This window comes from Acipenser ruthenus, chromosome 9 (assembly GCF_902713425.1).
Source record: "Acipenser ruthenus chromosome 9, fAciRut3.2 maternal haplotype, whole genome shotgun sequence".
NCBI classification, from domain to species: Eukaryota; Metazoa; Chordata; class Actinopteri; order Acipenseriformes; family Acipenseridae; genus Acipenser; species Acipenser ruthenus.
In genome coordinates this window covers 44,441,269-44,462,668 of record NC_081197.1, presented here as the reverse complement: position 1 = coordinate 44,462,668, position 21,400 = coordinate 44,441,269, and the positions used below count along the sequence as shown (strand labels likewise).

The window sequence follows — 21,400 nt, the reverse complement described above, 5'->3', positions numbered from 1 at the left end:
AACAATAATTTTTGTCCATATTTCCCTTTTAACAATCCCTAAATATAACAAGATTCATAAAACATGGGTCGAACTACAATATGCATGGCACCATGATGATGTTTCCGTAGCAGATTTTTATAATATCAAAGTTAAGTAATAGCTGAATTAGAGATTTATATAACTGTCTATAATTTGTTTTCCACATTTGTTTTCTGTTACTCAACCTCTTTAACAAAATTAAACATAAAAGATTGGAGACATACAATTAGAAACATATTCAACACAAAAATTGTTTTCCTATGCCAGTCTACGCTACAGATCCAAGGTTCAGTAAGAATGGCTCTATCGAATATAAAATGGCTCATTTTGGATTTAGAACTGTGATTTTCCCAATTGGAACGACACAAGATCCGAACTATTGCTTGTACTCTTTTAAACGTATGCGTTTGGAATACTAACAGCCAATCTGGATTTAGAACTTTTCCAAATCATTTTATAAAATACCTCTGACACAGTGTGCATTGGAGTTTAAGGGTTCTGTTCAGCCCTGTGACAATCCAAGAACCTTCCTAGTCCACATGTTAAGCAGTGTGCATCCACTCACAGCAAATTAAATAATGTACACAAGCAGACAGGATACTTCGCAAGCAGCAGCAGCAAAGGAAATCAGTCTACAGTACATTTAACATGCTTTCAAAATAATAATAAAAAAACCTCAAGCCATTAAACACTAGAAAGTTTATCAGAATAATAATGTATCTGTATTACTTACACATTGAAGCCAGTAGAAGGTATTAGTACAGTAATGTCATTAGAGCAGATTAGTGGCCAGGGTTAGTTATAGTGTTGAGTTAGGTACACTTACCTTTGACATTTATGCTTTGGAGTGCACAGCAAAGGGCAAAAAGGTCCTTGCAGTGGCTTACAAATATTAAATATTGCTAAAACCCATGTTAGTTTTATGAATATGGACTTTGTTATGTTTGGTACATTCTTACTAATTAGAAACATGTTGTTTCTGTGATGCAAATGTTTGTAAATGCAATTAACAAACTGAGCAATAAGTTGTGAATATAATGCATGCTCCTGATTGATTGCAGGGATTTCTACCTGCAGTAGGCAGAGGTAAAAAATAGGGCAGCATGTTCTTTTAGCACCAGAATACTCCAGAACACAGAAATGTGGTGCACCTTCCATTTGGAGAGTTATTGTTAAGTGCTGAAATAAATGTGGATTGCTGATTTCCTATTTACCTTGCTGACTCCTTATATACTACTCACAAACTGTTGGTAAATGCATACATTTGTGCAATACTCATCAGGTCTGTGCATATTAAGTACAATACATTCCTACAGTGTTAATCCACCATCTGCAGTCCCAAACCTTTGTACTAAGACCAACATGACTTTGTTTTTTAAACAAACTTTCTGATAACAGATGTAACATTGTATTAAACTGAAAACTAGTCCCTTGACTGGGCTTCATGGCGAGGTTTCACTGTGTTTTTATTTGAGATAAACATGTATTTCTTATCTAACAATAATGATGTATACTGACATTTACAACTAGTTTCATACTTATAAAACTGTGAGGTAAGAGAATGTTTTCTCTACATGTACAAATGATTTTTTTATAACAGTACGCTGTCCAGAAATTAATTTATTGCTGTCATAACATTAAATGTTCAATTAGTGGATTACTACTGGCCTTTCCCAAACTAGGACATATCCAAAAAAAGAAGCATGTTTTTTTATAGCATTTGACAGTACCAGGGATTACACCTGGATTGGCTCAACCACTTATTTTAGGGGTAATTCCAGGATAGATGGAAGATGTAATCCAGGGTGATTCCCCAGTGCTTGGCCACATTGCCTTCTCCATTATTCACCAGATACACCACGCTAAACGCATATTAACTGTAGAGAGCATGGCTAAATGCAGCCAAGCACAGTACAAACTGACTACACCTCTGGCCCTTTTGGGTCGGTGGGTTACATGAAAAAATCTAAATTCCAAAAATAGGCAAATAGGCCTGATGAGGCACTTAGACTGTTTAGTCTTAACCTTTTTCACCATTTATTGAATATACATGAATCTATTCTAAAGATGGTGCAATACACAAGCATGTTTTTTAATTGCTGTAACACAAAATGTTAAAAATAAGATGTAATATTGAACTATTTAACCATGCTAACATGTACAGCAAGTATTTAAGGACAATGGGAGTATAGGCTGTTCAATAGGGATCTCATTCTGGTGTCAGAAAAATCTGGAAATCCTTAAGATAAAATATCAGTATGCTTCAGTTTTTCCTGTTCTTACATCAAAATATGCCAAAATATAATTATTTTCAGAGCAGTGTCTTACAGTTTTTCTCGATGTCTAAAGTGTTACGTAAATCTCACCTGCTGGCACTTCCATTCACCTTATAAGTTTCCAATTTTGAAAGCTACACATTATACAAAAACATGATATGACATGATGTAAACATGATATATGGTACTATACTAGTTCAAATACATTTATTTTCAAGCCTTATTTTCATGCCGTCTTGCACTTCCTTGGTCACATGGAGAATTAAATCATTCCCCCATCCCTCCAATACTTATTTCCTGTCATTAACCAACTGGCTGCTTTCCATATTGGCTGACACACTTTGCAGCCATTGACATGCTTTAATCCTAAGACATTGCTAAGGTTTATGACTTAGCAAGTGAAAGAGTAACAGACCTCCAGAAAGCAAGGCAAGCTAAATAAAATGTAACCTAGTGTAGTCCTGGATATGATGCTTAAAACTAAAAAGGCACTAACATTTGAGGCCTTTACAGCGCATGGTAACGGAATTTTATGGAATTGTTTTGTTTGCTGCAATCATTATATATGTGTGTTTTGATAATTGTGTTTGGAGTATCTGTAATTGTGCTTTAGCAATTAAGAAAAAGTATAGAGTTCAGTCCTTAATAGTCGGTCCAACCAATATATATATATATATATATATATATATATATATATATATATATATATATATATATATATATATATATCAGACTGAACTTGAAACATTAGAATAGGACAGGAAGAAGTTGCATGAAGCTACAAATCAATGGTCATCCACTGTAAAGACTCCTGACTTCCCAGTAACTGAAAATGAATAAAACAATAAAAAATACACTATGGTTTATCGACACATGTTGAGAGTAGAGGAATATTTTATTGTATTTTATTTTATACAAATTATCTACTCAAGTTAGAAGATTAAACCAAATGTATTTATACAAGAAAGAAATGAATAATACATTGTAAAAAAAAAAAAAGACAAATGATTGAAATAAATCCATTAAAAAGCTGTAATACAACAAGCCAGGATTAGAATGCTACCATTATTAGAAGGATATGGCATTCCTATTGAAATATGTTTTTGTTGCACAAGTACTTTAGTAAATAAGTGCTATGGGCATTCTCAACAGGGACATTGGGAATCTGAGAGACTGATAGGTAAAGATCTTCAGATTCTCTGTTATCGATCCTTTGATAACACACAATGGGATGGGATTATGGCTTCCTTCTAAAAGTTTTTAAAATCGCAGTCAAAGTCTGTCATTCTGCACACGACGTACTTCCATTGGCGATCTCTGAATGGACAAATAAATAACACATTAAAAATGAATAGATACTGTTCATGTTTATTCTTTTTTTTTCAAATGCCTTTTTAAAAAGGAAAAACCCAATTCATAAAGCAGCAGCCGTATACCGTATAGAATGTCAAATGCCGTCATTGGGGAAGCAGGGCGAGGTAACAGGTCAGGGGTGCTCAATCATGGGCCTAAGATCCAATATTTCAACAACCAAATCCAAAGTACTTAAATTGACATAGCTTTCTAATGCAGGCAAAAGCCAGAGCCTGGAGCCTCTTTAACTTTAGGTAGTTTGTGGGATGTAATCTGCTATATGGAACTGCTAGGAATGTATGTCAGTGAGTGAGGATTGAACCGTCTCCAATTAGAATAATGTGATGCCTTATGTGCTGAAAGAGCCAGGCTTAATCAGCAGGTAAGATTGTACTGTTAATTAAATGTATGTCTACTCTGTAATACACTTGCCCCTTTTAAGTGACCTGGAACCCCTAAGGTTGTTGGGAGTACCATGTATCATGCAGACATATCCATCTATATAGTTACTTCTCATCTCAGGCACACAAGGTAACAACTGAAAAGACTACATCAGGCAGAACAGTTGGTACTTTCTTGATCAAGAGATATTACATGTGCACAACAATAATTATTTCTATATTTCTTTTTTGCTTTATCCTAATGGAATAACACTGTAAATCTCACTGTATTTTTTAATGTAAATTACCCCAGATTAGTGTTGTAAAGTATTGAATCATAGAACATTATGCTCTAAACTTCCTGAGAACAAAACAATAACAAATATAAAAAGCAGGAAGAAAGCTGCCACTCTTTCCCAGAAGTTATACATTATATAGTTATTTCATTGTTTCCGGGATATCATCTAATAGCATAAATGATGGTTAAGTACATTAATCCAATGTAACTTTCTAGAAGTCTGAAACCTCTTTCGATTAAAGCTAATTTAGTTAATTATTCAAATAAATCTGGTCTTGTACGGAGCGTTGCTATGCATAATTTTTATATAATTAGTGCAATTTTCAGCCACCTGCAAGAATACATTTAAACTTCACTAATGTGTAAAATAATATATAAAATGGACTGGCCACAAAATGTCTTTAAGTTGTATTTTTATGAGCAGCAGCATCTGCAAGCAAAAAGCAATAACCTTTTGGGTCAAATGATTATAGTGAAGATTACAGAGAAACATGAATAGCAGAGACCCACCTGTGCACCGCACTGAAAGTAGTGCTTGCTCCTCTGATGAAATAGCCATAGTTTTCAATAACTATATCACCTTCCTCTTTATAGTGCTCCGGTACATCCTCTGTGAACCTTTATTAAAGACAAACAGCATGTTAGGAAGCATGTGGTGCGGACTTTGTCGAGAGAAAGGTATGGACATATTTTGATCTCCCATAGCCTGTCAATGAATGGCTCATTCCAGGTAGTGGATTTTGTGCTATATACATAAATATCTATTGCTGACAATAGTACAGTGTTGAAAGAAACGAGGATGGGGTGGTGATTGTGTCATCCAATCATCCAAGTTAATTCTGTTATGAAAAGTTTTAAAGATAACTATAGATCTCTTAGAATGACAAAACTTTAAGTAATCTAGAATGAATGCAGACAGAAAAGGCTACACATAGAAGTTACATAAAAGCAGATATGCATTCACTTCCTAAATCCGATTCCAAACTCAATACTTATGGGCACATTATATCCTTAATTGGCCTGTATCATAAAACATTTTCCATTGCCATGTATTTCAAAGCCAGTAGCACTTTAGATTACAGGCATGTGCATGCTCTGTAATCCAGAGTGAAAGCCTACTGTATGTATCATTTCTTTCTCTTAGGAAAATGTTGAATTGGTATTGTTATTGAATAATATTTGGTCATTCCTGTTATATTACGGTATATTTAATCAGGATACTATAAAGCAATAATGATGCACTCATTTGTAGTTAAAATCCTATCCAAAATCTCCTCCACTGCTGGGCCAAAGGCATGCCCTGGGGATATTGGCGCAACTAACAGTGTCGCCTTATCCGCATCGGGGACCCTCGGCTGTGACAGCCACAGCTGTCTGCGAGCCACCACCAGGCTTGCCAGGCTCCAGCCTAGGCCTTGCCCTGGAAGGCCGTAGATCTGGAGCAGCATGCCTGAAAGGAGTTCAGGGAGCAGGGCTTCCTGTAGTATGCCATCCATATAGGCAGTTAGGATACCCGAAGCACCAAAGGCAACACGTGCACCGGGCTATGTGTGCACGAGGCACTAAGTACTACGTGCACCGATCACCATGCACGTGCATCGTGCACACCGTGTGCACCGAGCACTGCGTGCACCTAGTGTACCGAGCACAGAGGGTGCTATGCACACCGGGGTACTAGACAACGTGCGTACTGAGCACCGTGCATACCAAGTGCACCAAGTACCGTGCACACTCAGTTCAGTAACACAGAAGCTTACCTTACTGTAGGTGAGAGGCAAAAGAAAAAATGGTCTCCGTGAGTTAGCAATAGCAAAGAGAGTAATGGATACATTTATGACAAGAGTAGGTGGAAAGGGTGTTGGAGAGTCAAACACACCAGCTGTTTAAAAAAATGATGAAGGTAGTGTAAGAAATATGCGAAAAATTAGCAACAGACTGACTGATGGAAATCTCTCTGCTGACGTTTGATGTTATTATTATTATCATTAGTTTCTTAGCAGACGCCCTTATCCAAGGCGACTTACAATTGCTACATCACATTATTTTTACATACAATTACATTATTTTTTTTACATACAATTACCCATTCATAAAGTTGGGCAGCAGTGTGGAGTAGTGGTTAGGACTCTTGACCGGAGGGTCGTGGGTTCAATCCCTGGTCGGGGAAACTGCTGTTGTACCCTTGAGCAAGGTACTTTACCTAGATTGCTCCAGTAAAAACCCAACTGTATAAATGGGTAATTGTATGTAAAAATAATGTGATATCTTGTAACAATTGTAAGTCGCCCTGGATAAGGGCATCTGCTAAGAAATAAATAATAATAATAATACTGGAGCAATCTAGGTAAAGTACGTTGCTCAAGGGTACAGCAGCAGATTTCCCCACCAGGGATTGAACCCACAACCCTCCGGTCAAGAGTCCAGAGCCCTAACCACTACTCCACACTGCTGCCCACCACCATGGTCTCCCAAAAGGTGCATTAATGGTAGGAACTGAATGTACTTCTGATTATTTATTTATCTGTATTTTTAATTGGCGGTTTGGATGTGTTGTTGGGTCTGGTGGCCCTTAGGGCTGTTTAAGGCCACCCATGCAGCCCTTTCATTAATTTCAATTGCCCACCACTGAATCAGACACCATCATTGTCACAGTCCAAACAAGTCAAGTTACATGTAACAAAACAGCCAAGACTTAACAATATGTTCAAATAATGATTACAGTCCTGTATAATTCTGTAAGTGGTGCATCAAACTCATTGTGCTTTCTTATATGCTGCCTTTGTTCTTGTTAATGGCACAACCATTAGCATTGTACATTTTTTTTTCCAATAAGGTCACATTGTCCATTACAAACAGGACTGCTCATTCTAGATATAGAGGCTGGTTTGTAAAAAAGATACTGCAGTATTGTGTTATCTTAGCAGCATGCACAAAAGTTAAGCTTCCTGTTCTTAGCATATAAAATGCCCAGTCCAAAACAAAACAGTAAAATTCTCTTTCAGGTGCATTACCTCCTACTATTAATCATTTTACTGTACACTAAAACAAAATGTTATCTTAAAAAAAAATAGGATTTCTTCTGCAAGTGCAATGCATTTTTTCTATGCAAATATCCACCTTAACCTTCATAGGTCTCTCAGGAAGTCATTGCTGACACACTCACGTGCATGAATAAGGGCATCTTCGGCTGTACCTACAGCAGTAAAACTGCCATTCTCGATCCAGGACTGCTGGGAAATACTGGCTTTGGACACCAGCTACCAACCCGTTGTTGGTGCAAAGTTGATACCTTGAAAGAAAAAACCCATGTATTATTTCATATTCTCTTTCTACACACAAATGTGCTGATATACAGTACAGTGCTGTTTCACACTATCTGACTGCTGCAGCAATGGACTGAAATTATTGATTAGTCATTACCGTGATTAATGAAGGACAGTTAAAATCAGATAAAATCACTCTTGTCTGCCAGCATTTCAGGCATTTGCTGGAAAACTGTAGTATCACCTTCAATAAACACATTTTAATGTATTTAGAAGTACAGTACATCCCACAGTGAAGACACCAGTCCTAAAATTGAATGCAAAATCTTTGTTTTGGCAAGCACTCAATTTACTACACTGCACACTGCACTGAGCATAAACAGTTAATGACCACCTCTCAGCCAACCAGACAAGCTTTCATTCCACACGATTTGTAATGCCTCTACCATGAATGGCAGCTATAAGCTATTTTGCACTTCAGCCACACATACAATAGGGATATAACAAAAAATACAGTGATGATTACGTTGCTACTGTTTGTTTTTAGTTTTGGTTTTAAAAATATCTTACAGTAGGTGTAACTATAGCTTTATAGTGAAAAAGTAATACATTATCTACCAGCCGTGATGAACTCTTAACCCGAAGAGACCAGATAACCTGCACAGTTTACCATGGTAAATGTATCAGTTTATCATACCTCACCATATCTAGTGTATGTTCTGTCTTGATTTCACAATGCTCAACTACACCAGAGTTTGCTTTGTTTTTTTTAACTTCTATAATGAGCGGACAGCAGCACTTGAGGTTACAGTAGATTTAGAAATTACTTTGTAATATGTTTATTGCTTAACAAAGCATAGAGCAACCACAAAACGAGCCAATTGTGTTTTGAATTTGAAAAGTAATCCATTTCTTTGAAAATGTCTAGACTTGGCACATGTTTAATCCTTTGGGAGAAATTGTTTTCATAAACTGGAAGCATGTGAGTGGATTTTCACCTCAGTGGGATGACCTCATGCAGAGAACAATTAGCTTAGTCGAAGAACACCTGCTGGGGTCTATTAGCCTAATAAACTGTTGCAGTGTAGGTTCAGTTTATAATATGGAGATTTTATATATATATATATATAATTTGTTTTATTTAGCAGACGACTTTATCCAAGGCGATGTACAGAGACTAGGGTGTGTGAACTATGCATCAGCTGCAGAGTCACTTACAATTACGTTTCACCCGAAAGATGGAGCACAAGGAGGTTAAGTAACTTGCTCAGGGTCACACAATGAGTCAATGGCTGAGGTGGGATTTGAACCAGGGATCTTCTGGTTACAAGCCCTTTTCTTTAACCACTGGACCACACAGCCTCCTATGATGTTGTTGAATGTGCTAAAACAATGACACACAACATCATAGCTAAGATATTTGTTTTGGGGGGGACTGCTGCTGTACCCTTGAGCAAGGTACTTTACCTAGATTGCTCCAGTAAAAATGGGTAATTGTATGTAAAAAATAATGTGATATCTTGTAACAATTGTAAGTCGCCCTGGATAAGGGCGTCTGCTAAGAAATAAATAATAATAATAATTAGTATGCCCATGGTTTATGAATAAAGGCCTGTCTGTCTTACTGATGTATTTTTTAAGGTCCCCTATCTATCCATGTGTGTAATGAAGGAGCAGTGTTGTGTGATTCTCTGCTGTTTTGGTTTCTGACCCCTGTCTGTGGAGATGAGGTTAAAAGCTCAAAAACCACGAATGCCTGGCTCTCTTGTATAGTTGTTAAGACACTGGATCGTGGTGTGAGCAGTCCACCCCTGTTACATATCGGCTTGAGAAATGCTCTATGAAACATAAGGACGCCTCCTCCTCTGCTTTAGCATTAGCAAAGCCCATATGACACATTCCAACAAAAGGAATTCACAGTGAGTAAATGAAGCCTTTTGTTCCTGTAATTCATACAGTTCACTGTAAGTTCTGTTATGGCCTATTGATTGCAAAAGCTTTCCCTCTAAGTAAATGGATGAAGTTATGTGATTGCTCATTGCAGAAACATATCAGAGTTACAAAGAACGAACAAACCACAGAAACTTACAATAACCCACTGTTGTATATTGTACACAATCACCCATCATTTAGAACTACAATGTTAAACGTTACAGTCCTTATTGATACACACAGAATAGGCAAATCAGTGTATGCAATTAAGGGTTAACATTTTCTGCATGCTGTTTTAGATATCATAATAGACATTAAATGCACAAATAAACTGGCGCCACTATCCAGCAGATAAAAAACAATGCAGGAGAAAAAATAAATATCAGCAAATGCCAATCATGGAAAATCAGTAGTCTGTTTGTTATCTGACAGGTGCTTTCCAAATGACTTATTATGTGCTGAAATAATCAGAAAAGAAAGCTGGTATAGGACCTGCTTTCTCAATGGGCAGCACAAATACATCACCTAACAGTCCTTACTGCAACATGAATTCTCATTTTCATGCTGTGGATCTAAAATTCACCACAATTTGATTATTCAATAGGGTCTTTGAGTATCAAAACTATGAAAACCAACATCTCTAAAAGTGCATGAAAGTATTATAAATGTACTTGAAATGTAAGTGTGTAGAATAATAATACTAAAATCATAATTAAGCCAATTAAGCTCATTTATAAGATGTTTGTAAGAATATGTTTTAGGAATATTTTAGAGTTCATCCCTAACCAGTTACCTTACAGTATGCACTGTATGTTCCGAATGAATTCATTTAGATGTTGTTTCCATAGTGGGAGTGAAAACAGAGGAGGCTTGTGATTCACAAGACTAGGGGAACAATAAGTGATGCAAACCAGAGAGGGCTGAGTCAGCCTGGATCCAAATTGGAACCCTGGATCAAACACAAATTCTTGGCACGCATATGACCGGGGTTCATGTTCATACACTGAAGTACAAGCATGTTACACAAGGACAGTTTCAAGTTGTTACAACCATCCCTATATTTAAAAGGATTTGATAGTTTTGCTAATAAGAGTCTGTGTCACGGCCGCCTAATCTGTAGTACCGACTACGCCAGCATGGGAGTTACCCGTACAGAGAACTAGAAATAAAATAATAAAAAAATACCTCTTAACCGTGCGCTCGCACCTTTGCAGGATGCACTGACTAAAAAGAAAAGGCTTGCACAGGTTTGATAATACTTCCACAGGGGAGCCACACCACCTAAAGTTTACCACCTGCCAGAATTGAGAACACAGACCACAGCATATACATTTAAAATACTTTATTCAGTTGACCACCCATTCCAGCCATTTAATCAATAAATATCAAATGCAACTTATGGTACACATATATGCCTCCAGTACCACCATCTGGGACAGACAGGTGGCCAGCATGTGCAGCTGCTCGCTTCCCACAGTTTATTAGAATCCATATAATTAACACTGGATCCAGTATTCGCCAATTTATTTCCCTTCCCCCACGAGTGCCACTCACCCAGCCAAACCCTGTATCCCTCAGCTCTAATTACCATACAAAGGGCATTTCCAAATTTATGTTTCTCTCTCATCACTCGACATTTGTGGTCAAAGTCATTAAAGTTCAATCGGACTGTCTTGGTTCATTTATCTGTGTGCTCAGTGAATCTTGCGAGAAGAGGAAATGGTCAGTAGATTCTTATCCCACTGTGCACTGGTATTTGAGATAGCCAGAAATTAATTCTGTGGAACACAGCTGTCCAGTCACTGCCGCACCCAGTCACCAGTAGTCTGTATTGAACCATGCGCTTCCTGGTTCTCTGCGTCTCAGTTGTCTCTCTTGTCTGTGGCTTCTCCTTTCCTCTATTTCTGCTTGACTGCTGTTCGGCTGATTCGAACTCTTGCTTCCTTCTCTTCATGGCTCTGTCTGTCATTTCGATTGCCCTCCTTTCTCTCTTCCGTGCTCTGTGCCTCTCTTGCTTCTTTTTTGGCGTTACTTTCCTCTGCTTGCTCTTTCTCTCTCTCTCTTGCTCTGTGTCTTTCTCGTTCTTTTTCGGCATTGCTTTCCACTGCTCGCTCTCTCTCCCCTGCTCTGCCCTCGGTCTCTCTCGGCGTCTTTCTCGGGCCCTCCACTGCTCTATGTGTCTATTACTTACAAGTAGAGCAGGTGGGGCACTTGTCTCTCCAATCTCTACAAGAGGAAATAACAATGTGCTAATTGGATTAAATACCATCCGGGTGTAGCACTCTATGAGGAATACAAAAATGTGCTTGAATAATGAAACAAACAAGTACAAACCTAATTAAACAAAGTGTCAACAAAAATCAAAACATACATAAAAACAATAGTGTTCAATACATAAAGCAAACGTGTCACATAATAATAAATCTTTGGTGCAAAAATCACCTTGGATAAAGGTGTCTGCTAAATAAACATATAATAATATTATAAGTAACTATACTGACATGATGGTATGTTTTGAAATGCCCTAACTCTAGTCTTTGTTAGCCAGTTCAGCCAACATCAGTATGTACTTTGCATCTTTGTTATTTAGTTTAATAAGTAAAATGTAATATTTGTATTTGTATCCCTATTCTGTACTGTGTTTGTATAACTATTTTGTCTGCAAAACAAGTGCATGTGTCCCAGGAAAACTCCTTATTTTACTAAATGAATGCAGTTAGTATATTTGATTTTGCTTTTGCCAACTGAATCCAGTGTTTTCTGAAGTAACACAATTATTTTGTATGCTTTTTTCTTTTATTGTGCGCCTCATGTTGGTACTTTCTAACATTTTTGGTCTTCAATGAGAACATACAGGAAAAGCAATAAACATGGTAAAGTACATGAAAACTAAAGCATGCACATCAGAAAATCCCCATAATCCGCCATGTACTGTATGTACATTTATAGAGTCATGTGACATATCATGTGATCCACTGGACCTATATAATCGGTGTGAGACTTGTGTCAAATATTAAGCAACAATAATGGGAAGGCAGATACATGACATGATACAAAGATACAAGGTACATGATAGTGTGTGCCTGTGTAACCAGAACATCCTTCAACAGAAAACAAAATTCCAGTCTCACCATGGATGGAGCCTGCCGAACATTGCAATGTACTGTGAAAAAAGACTGACTTACCGAAATAACGTAATGCTTCAACACACTTGTTTGAACTCAAACCAGGAGCTACGCTGTCTTTCCAGCTAGTGAGACCATTCTTTTTTTTCTGCTGACATTTGAATCAGAAGGAATAAAAGGGTTTCCACAACACTACTGTTCAGTTATTTATTTGTATCATCTCATCAGCTGCACTGCTCACATAATATAATTTATAATTCTGCAAATTGAAATTTCACCAATAAATGCCACCCCTAATATAAAGGCAAACATAATAGCAATAGTTTTGACAGAGAGTATAGAAAAATAGAAAGCCAAATATACTTATAAATTTGGAGCTGGAAGCTTGCACTCTGCATTTTCATTATTTTATTAAGTTTAGTTGCCCTGGGGCTGTGCATTATGCAGAAGTAAGCACTTTAGGAATCTGAACCATGTAATCTGGAAGCCTCTGGAGCTTGTGATTTTAGTGCTCAGTCATTAAAGGTGCAGGGCATTGGCATTGAATTCATGATGTTGACAGCGGCTTGCTCTGTTTACAAAAGTTGTATTGTAGTTTTGTAATGCTTAGCTGTATTCAAACCAAAGCTTTGTTTTTATGTTTGACAAGCAAGTCTAAGTTTGTAGAGAAAGAGCAATGCTAGTACTGCATGTTCTTCTGGCTGTGTTGCAATGATTTGTGAAGTGACCCGTCTTGCCTTTGACGTCCCTGGGTTTGAACAATGGCATCCATTTGCAGCTGAATGGACAGAGAGCATTTCTGGTTAGTGCCCAAGTTGTGGATCCTACAACAACATGTATAATGTTTAAAAGGCACTTAATAAATGATAAATATCTGAATGATGTTTTTTTATAAAAATAAAATAAAAGGTATTTGGTTTTTTTTTTTTAACACAATTCAGATCCAGTCGCTTTCAGGTTCCAGTTTGAACCTTCACAGTAGTTTTCATTTTACCTGGCCTTGTGCTCAATGCATTGTGACCTGTCTGAAGCTGGCTGTGTATCTAGCCTTGCACTCAAAGCAGCAATAGCTATTTTTCATTCTGCCACAAAGCTCAAGGTCAGTGTGCACAAGTCTGAAATTACAGCAGAGGAGTGAAAGAGATTGCAAAAATTTCCATTTTATTCTAGTGTCAGATACGAGTCAGGTTTCAAAATCACCCGTTCATGGTACAATTGGACAGGAGATGTACCACAGGACTGAGAATAAGCATGCCTCTGATTATAGGTTAAAAAAAGAAGAAATACCTGGGTACATTATTTATGGGTTCAGTCCGTCAATAGCAGACAGTAGCTGGACTCCCAGAATAGTAAATAGCTTGTGAAAACATAGGGTCTGGATTAGAGAAAATAGTCAAAGGTAAAACATTCTCCACAAAGCTGCCTGGAACAGGGGATCCTAAGCTTTCTTGACTCAAGACCCTCCATGACATGAGGCATCCTGTCTGAGGACCCCCCATTGAATATATAGAAATTGTGACATACAGTCACCCTATTTAATTATAAGGTGATACATATTGTTCCCACATTGGAAATGATTGAGCTGACATTAAGTTAGTAAGTGTTACATACAAAATACTGCACCTAACATCTGCTTGTATGTAAATCAGTTGATACCCGGCCTGGGGAACATGATTTTTCAGGTGTCACAGTGTCATTAGGGAGAGAAGGTTTCTCTGTGTGCCGCTTCCTCCATTAAACCATCTCCCAAGCTTTCTTACAGGATAACCCAGGTGTTTAAATCCCTTTTCTTTACCTCTTTTTTTTACCACATTGTAGATAAACCCAGGAAAATGTTTTTTTTTTCTTAATATCTAATCGCTTCCTTTGCAGTAGGTCACATGACCTGATTGCAGATAGACAAAGCAACTATTACGTCTATATCGCTGTCTTTGAAATATTGGCTTATTCCAAATTAAAGTATAGAATTCAAGCAAAGAACCAAAAGATATTTTGGGACCAGTGATAATATTTCTATTGCTAAAGAGAGATACATGTAAGAACATGTATTTTAATTTGTGGTTATCTCTCCTTTAATGAGTTTATTAAAAACACAACTATTTTTCTTTTTGTCTAAGATCCAGGCGGTTGTAAACAGGTGTGATTGCAATATGGGTTTACTGACTGAAAACTTTAAAACGTTCACTGCAATACATGTTTATATTGTCAGTGTTTTTGAACTACATACAGTATTTCAGGTTTATACAGCACACTAGAAATATAACCCTTTAGATGCTGCACACAGCTTAGTTTAAAAAAAAGCAATTGAAAAGGAGCTGTAATTGTATTGATTTATTGATTGATCCCAAAGAAGATAACGAAAGGGATTAGATTAAATCAGGCCCCTGTTAGTATGTCCGTAGACTGCGCCAGCAGTGTAGGTCATTCTGTGCTGTGGTGGTTGGAAGTAACTTAAATAGTAAATCGTTTAGAAACCAGAATGGACCCGTGTTAGCAGCTCAGTTTTAAAGCTCTCCTTCTGTGGGATACAGTCTATGGGCACCGCCAACACATAAATCATGGCTCACAGCCCAGAGATGGATCTATAAGTGAATTCCTCTGCTGCTGATTTAAAACTAAATGATTGATAATAGGTTAAACAGTTTATAAAGCTTTACTGTGTGTTTAACCTCTATCATCTTAACTGCCAAATGCCTTCACACTTAAAAGAAGTTCAACCAACGCTTTTACATCCCTTTTCTTTTTAGCTTTGTACTTGAAAAAGTTGGAAATGCTCAATTAAAACAAACAAACAAACAAACAAAAATCTAGAAAAGCATCTAAAGGTTTTGCTCAGAATGAACAGTTGCTCCTTTGGGGTCTATACAATTGATTTTAAAGTTGGCGACTCTTAATCCAGCTGTTGTTTAAATCATGAAAGCAGTACTCTCCCTGGCGTTTTAAAGATTTTTACAGACAGAACTCAAGAGACTAAGATGTTATGGTGTTGGCGTTGTTTAGATCCAATATGGTTGATATATTGAACAAACACCCTTTATTTATAAGGTAGCAGCATAAGTATCTCAACATAATTAGTATTTTATACTCCATTTAAATCTCAATAAGCTTTCTATGTTTATGCGACATAAACAAAAGTATTTGCCTCATTGTCTCAGGGTCATATGTGTCTTGTTGCTTCCTCTGTTTTGATTGGGTGGAAAGAAGTCTACTGATTCACCATAGCAACAAGTGTGTTTAAAACACAAGTGAGTTGGCTGCAAAATAATGTAGTGGTGCTTGTTGTGGAGATGAGTAGAGCTTTCGTGTACTAACATTGTACAGAGACCCAGTTTAACAAATTCCAAAAACACTTTTTTTCCTTCCTTTATATATATGTTTTTGCAAATGTTGATGTTGCCAGCTGTTCTCTTAGGTTCAATAAAAATCAATGCAACAAACAACATTCCCAAAAAATGAAGAAACGTCTGAAACGCTAAATGTTCATAACTCAAAATTGTCATGCTCTCAGCCAGTGAATTATTCTGGACACTAGGGACTCTATCCTGGAGATTAAATTCAATATATTGTAATTCTATAGAGGCTTTTAAAAAAAGTACCAAATAACAAAACAAAAACATATGATAAAGATTACTGATGGTTTTTGGCATTTTATACACTGTTAGCATTTATTAATTGCATGCATTTCTCATGTTTTTAATTATTTGGTACTTTCAGAAAGACGCCTTATCATTTTATACACTGTTAGCATGTATTTCTCATATTTTTAATTATTTGGTACTTTTAGAAAGACGCCTTATCATTTTCAGTCTACTTGGCAAAACAAGTTGTTTGGATTATAATGGAAATAGATGCAGTGACATTGCACTGCATCTCCATGAGATCAGTTGAGTTGTGGCAAACAACAACAAAATAGTGATACATAAAAATGGGAAATTATTGTATTCTTTTACACAAATATGAGAGTGTGTTACTGTTTTCTGTGGTATCACTATTGTTAAATCTTAGCAAAGCATACTAAGGCACAGTAAATAAACAATTAACTCAGCCATATTAAAGCATAGCAAGTCCATAGTATTTAACAAGCACGATAAACTGCAAAATGAACAGGGAAATCTACTTGGTTGAATATATAAGAGAGATAAAGAGATAAAGCTGCTCTCTTAATCACCCCTTAAGAGCACAAGTCAAGCCTGCAATAATATAAGTTGCACTTTTGCGCAAATCAAAAAATGCAAACTTTGGATTCTGATGAGGGTACTCCATCATCAAAATGTAGCTCTTCTGTCTGGACACTTTAGGTTCACCTTTACTTGACAACAAGAAAAAAATAAGTATAATCCAAGCCTGAAGTTAAATACCATTTCATATAATACTCCTATAAAGTCCTATACATTTAAAACTATAACACAGAGCTTTAATTACAGTCAGTTTACAATACAAATAATAATTACAGGGGTGCCAGGAATACATAAAAGCATTGCTGTACAGCGATGTAATCACACTGCTCTTGCCAAAAAGAAAATGAACTCCAGTCCCTGGATAACTTGTTTCATCGCTATTCTTATAGCAGATTAAAAGGAGTACTCTACCTGATAAAACAAACTGATAGGATTAAAGTAATTATATTACACAAAAAAACACAAAAAGTTGTTTTGTTATACTTCTTTAAAGCCACTGAAAGTATTCTGGCACCATAATTATAATTTTCTCCCAGCAAAAAAACAATTGTTTCAACCTCAAATGGGCCCCCAGTGCTTTATCGAGTAAAGACACTACCACATGGAGAGCAGGGTGAGTCATATGAACATGAGCTTGTTGGCCGTTGGTGATCTTGGCACCCACAGGGAGCAGTGTCTAGCCTTTGAATACCCCGTGGGTTGGTGATGAAGGTTGGCTGGGTATACAGTTGTTCAACTCACTACTCTGACTGGCCTTACAATTCCAGAAGGAAGAATGTCCAGGCTGGAACCTCACCTCCAGGGTTGGGTAGCTTGACAACATCCATTCAGCAGGTGACAAAAGGCAATTGGCTTGACAGCAGGAACAGAGGTCGAAGATTGATCTTTAGTAAGTGGATCGCAGCAGTTGAAATAATATGGATTTAAGTATTTCAAATAAAAATTTAAAAAAAAAATTCAGCTAACAATTCCTTTTAAAATGTTTCCACACTGTATGAATTGCAATGAGAGGTTTAAATCAAACTGGAAGAATCATTCAACATTGCAGTTATGCAACCTGCCTGATTTTTTACTGAATGAGTTGTATTGTTATTTTTGAACATTGCTTATTAGTGTATTGTAATTCTTTTAATAGAATTTGGAGTGTGACATTTTGTTTGCTGTGACAAATCATTCTGTACTTCTGGGTGAGTACGAGTTCTCGCTGGTTTTACAACCATCCCGAGCAACATTTTTATTTCCTTTTTTAGATTTTTATTTTTAGTGTTACTGCATCATTTAACAAACAGCAACTCTCTCTGTACCGATTTTTTTTTTTTAGCATTTACTTGTATGTATACATACTGTATAACTTCATTAATATTTAGTCTGCATATTTTAAACTGTCACAGAATAAAGAATAAAGATGTTTATCTCCAGAAGAATCAGTGGTTTTGGAGAGTAGTTTCTATAATATTCCAAGCAAGATTAAACATGCAAGCAATTTATCCAGAACAAGTACAGAATTGAAGGATCACAACTCAGTTTTGGACATGACAGTTTTTAGGACATCTGTCCAGATTATTTTTCATCCAGTAATTTGAAGTTACACAACTTTGTTGCTGATGTTGAAAACAGCCATTACACATCCAACAACAGTGACACTACAAATACAAAACCACAATAACATGTATTTAAAGTAACTCAAGTAAACACAATAATTCCAATAAATCTAACCTAATATGTATTGTCATCCCTGTCACAGAGGAACGCAGTTGACACAGAAGATTCACTCTTCCAGTATCGATCACTGCTTTTCCTATGACTGCCATGTTTTCAGTGTCGATTGCGTTAATTCATGCAATCACTGTTTTAGCAATCAAAACATGTTTTTCACTGAAAGCTTGAAACAAAACAGCATTCAAAAATCAAATCCCCTTTACCATAATGTGTGTATGTTTCGTATTGTGAGACTGATAAAATGATGGCAATACATATGAGGAGGGATTAACTGGTATTACTTTGTCAGCTCTTTGTATTTTAAATTGTTATTAAAGACATTTAAAATTAAATGTCACCAAAACAATGAACTGTTTCACAGCTTGTCCAACTGATTCTAAATCCGTTTTCATTGATACATTTTGTGTACAGAATAGCAAATGAAAAAATTGATTTATTGAAAGATAAATGACTATAAGGTATGATGATAAAATGAAAATGATTCCTGCACTTATTATTTTTAATATTTATACACACTTTTACTGATCACAAATCTGCTTTCTGCACCACCTAAAATAATGCCCTAAAAATAGACAAAAATGTCTTTAAATCATTCATTAAAACAGTCTTCTCTACTGATGTCCTGCAGATATCTGTTATCCTTTTAAAATAAGTTTATATCTAACAGTGTTTCCATGGTAATCAAATATTTTATATCCATGAGCCAGCCAGTTACACTATTTGTTTGATCTCCTAAGCAACGGATTTGGATGGCAGTATCCTACCATTTTTTTTTTTCTTTTTTACCGAACTTATCTTCAACAACCAAAACAATAATCTACATTTTAGAAACATAGACATTTCAAGACAATTCAATATTAATTAACCATTTACTTTATATTATTATTATTTATTTCTTAGCAGACGCCCTTATCCAGGGCGACTTACAATTGTAACAAGATATCACATTATACATTATTTCACATTATACAGATATCACATTATTTTTACATACAATTACCCATTTATACAGTTGGGTTTTTACTGGAGCAATCTAGGTAAAGTACCTTGCTCAAAGGTACAACAGCAGTGTCCCCCACTGGGGATTGAACCCACAACCCTCCAGTCAAGAGTCCAGAGCCCTAACCACTACTCCACACTGCTGCCCTAGTTCAAGAGACAAATAGCTCAGTACATCTAACCTACATCTAAAGACTGCGTCTAACCAATTTAATTACGTTTTAGAAAACAGGATAGAAGCAGATATGTCATAAAAGTAATTATAATAATACCCTTTGATGTACCTAAAGTTGTAAATATAAAAAACAGTGTGTTAATATGCAGTACCATTTATAGCAGTGTTGCAAATACCATTTTAATTTGGTCTACACAAAAGGTTGACTTACCAAGAGACGCATCAAAGAACTGCAATTTATGAATACCTAAAAGAGGTTCCCTCTAATTTTATTTGTACTGTAATCGGTACCACGCATATAGCAAAAAGTTGTTTAAGCTTAACCCTTTTACAGCTTACAATATTAAGCTGTGCACGTCTCGCATCTTCAGACCAGTTATGCAGTAGCACTGCCTGCAGACCCACCAAAGTCATGACAAAAGGAATGCCTTACCACTCCTGCCCTCCACGGTTGATGTCGTCCCACCAGCACTCGGTTGGTTCCCCCATGGTAGATGGCGTGGGCTGGCACTCGAAGGTCCACAGCCTGTCTGAGCCCTCTTTCTCACTGAAGTAGCTCCTGATGGCCATAATGACTTCCCCGTGAGGGCACTGGAAGTTGAAGCCCTGTCTGTACATGTTGACCCAGGGCTCGTCTGGGATAAAGTTGGGCTGACCAGTAACCACTGCCAGTAAAGGTAAAGCACACAGCAGGAATAACAGAGCCATGGTGCAGGCTCTGCTCTGGACTCTATGACTGGCCTCTATAATTATGTTGGCTCTGTTTTAAGGGCCTTGGACATTTGTTTCACAGATGTTTAATAACAGGATCCAGAGGCAATATGTCATTAACCAAGAATATGTTTATTGTTGTAAATTAGCTCCGGTCCAACTTTTAAGGTGGATTATTTGCCAGCACTGGGCTGATGGAGGGAGGGATTTGTTACTGTAGTTTAAAGGGGCACTACTACCTCTATTTGTTCTACATACAAGGTTTATTTTCTTAAAATAAACATTTTAAAACTTTTCAGATGTTTTTTGGCTTGGCAGATTCTAATATTCAATTTTTACTGTACACTGTGTATATAATGAGCCTAAAACACGCAGCTATTGTTCATATTTTTTTTATCAACTTCAGCATTGTTGGTTCTTTTTCATATCTGGACCAACATAACAATTTCCTTCAATTTTTGTGCACGATATAGTCCATGTGATGTTCTGGTAATCTAAACGGCACATAGAATGTCATATTGATAACTTCCAATGTGGAACTGTACATGGTTTAAATGAAATATGGAAGAATTATTTTCCTTTTTTTTGTTGGACAGGACTAAACTACTGGCGTGTGCGAGACTACAACGGAAACGTTTTTTAAATTAAAACTGGAAACTGCTAAACTGAGAAACTGGGAAAGCTCACTTAAATATCAGGCTGGGAATGCAACAGCCAGATCTGTTCATGAGGGATGACATGTTCAGCTCTTGAAAGTAATCCCAGAAAAAAAAGTTCCATGAAAACACTTTATAAATTAGTCCAACAGAGCAGTCAAAACTGGCACAAAACTCCCAGTGAAAAATGTCAGTATTAATTTATACAACTTAAATCATAATAAACAGTCGCTCCTATACCAACAATGGTATAGGGGAAGCCAATACAGTGGGTTTGCAGTCCCCAACGAAAATGACACTCCAAACCACAATCC

The 21,400-nt window shown here is 36.7% G+C and overlaps 1 protein-coding gene across 1 annotated transcript; it reads right to left on the bottom strand.

Moving 5' to 3' along the window:
• Positions 1-3,173: 3,173 nt before the first annotated feature.
• LOC117405090 (dermatopontin-like) lies at positions 3,174-20,504 on the bottom strand. The gene is made up of 4 exons (XM_034007864.3): positions 20,153-20,504; positions 7,492-7,617; positions 4,839-4,946; positions 3,174-3,614 (listed from the first exon to the last, which is right to left on the bottom strand). The coding sequence occupies exons 1-4, from the start codon at positions 20,425-20,427 to the stop codon at positions 3,548-3,550; spliced, it is 576 nt and encodes a 191-aa protein (XP_033863755.2). The 5' UTR covers positions 20,428-20,504; the 3' UTR covers positions 3,174-3,547.
• Positions 20,505-21,400: the final 896 nt, after the last annotated feature.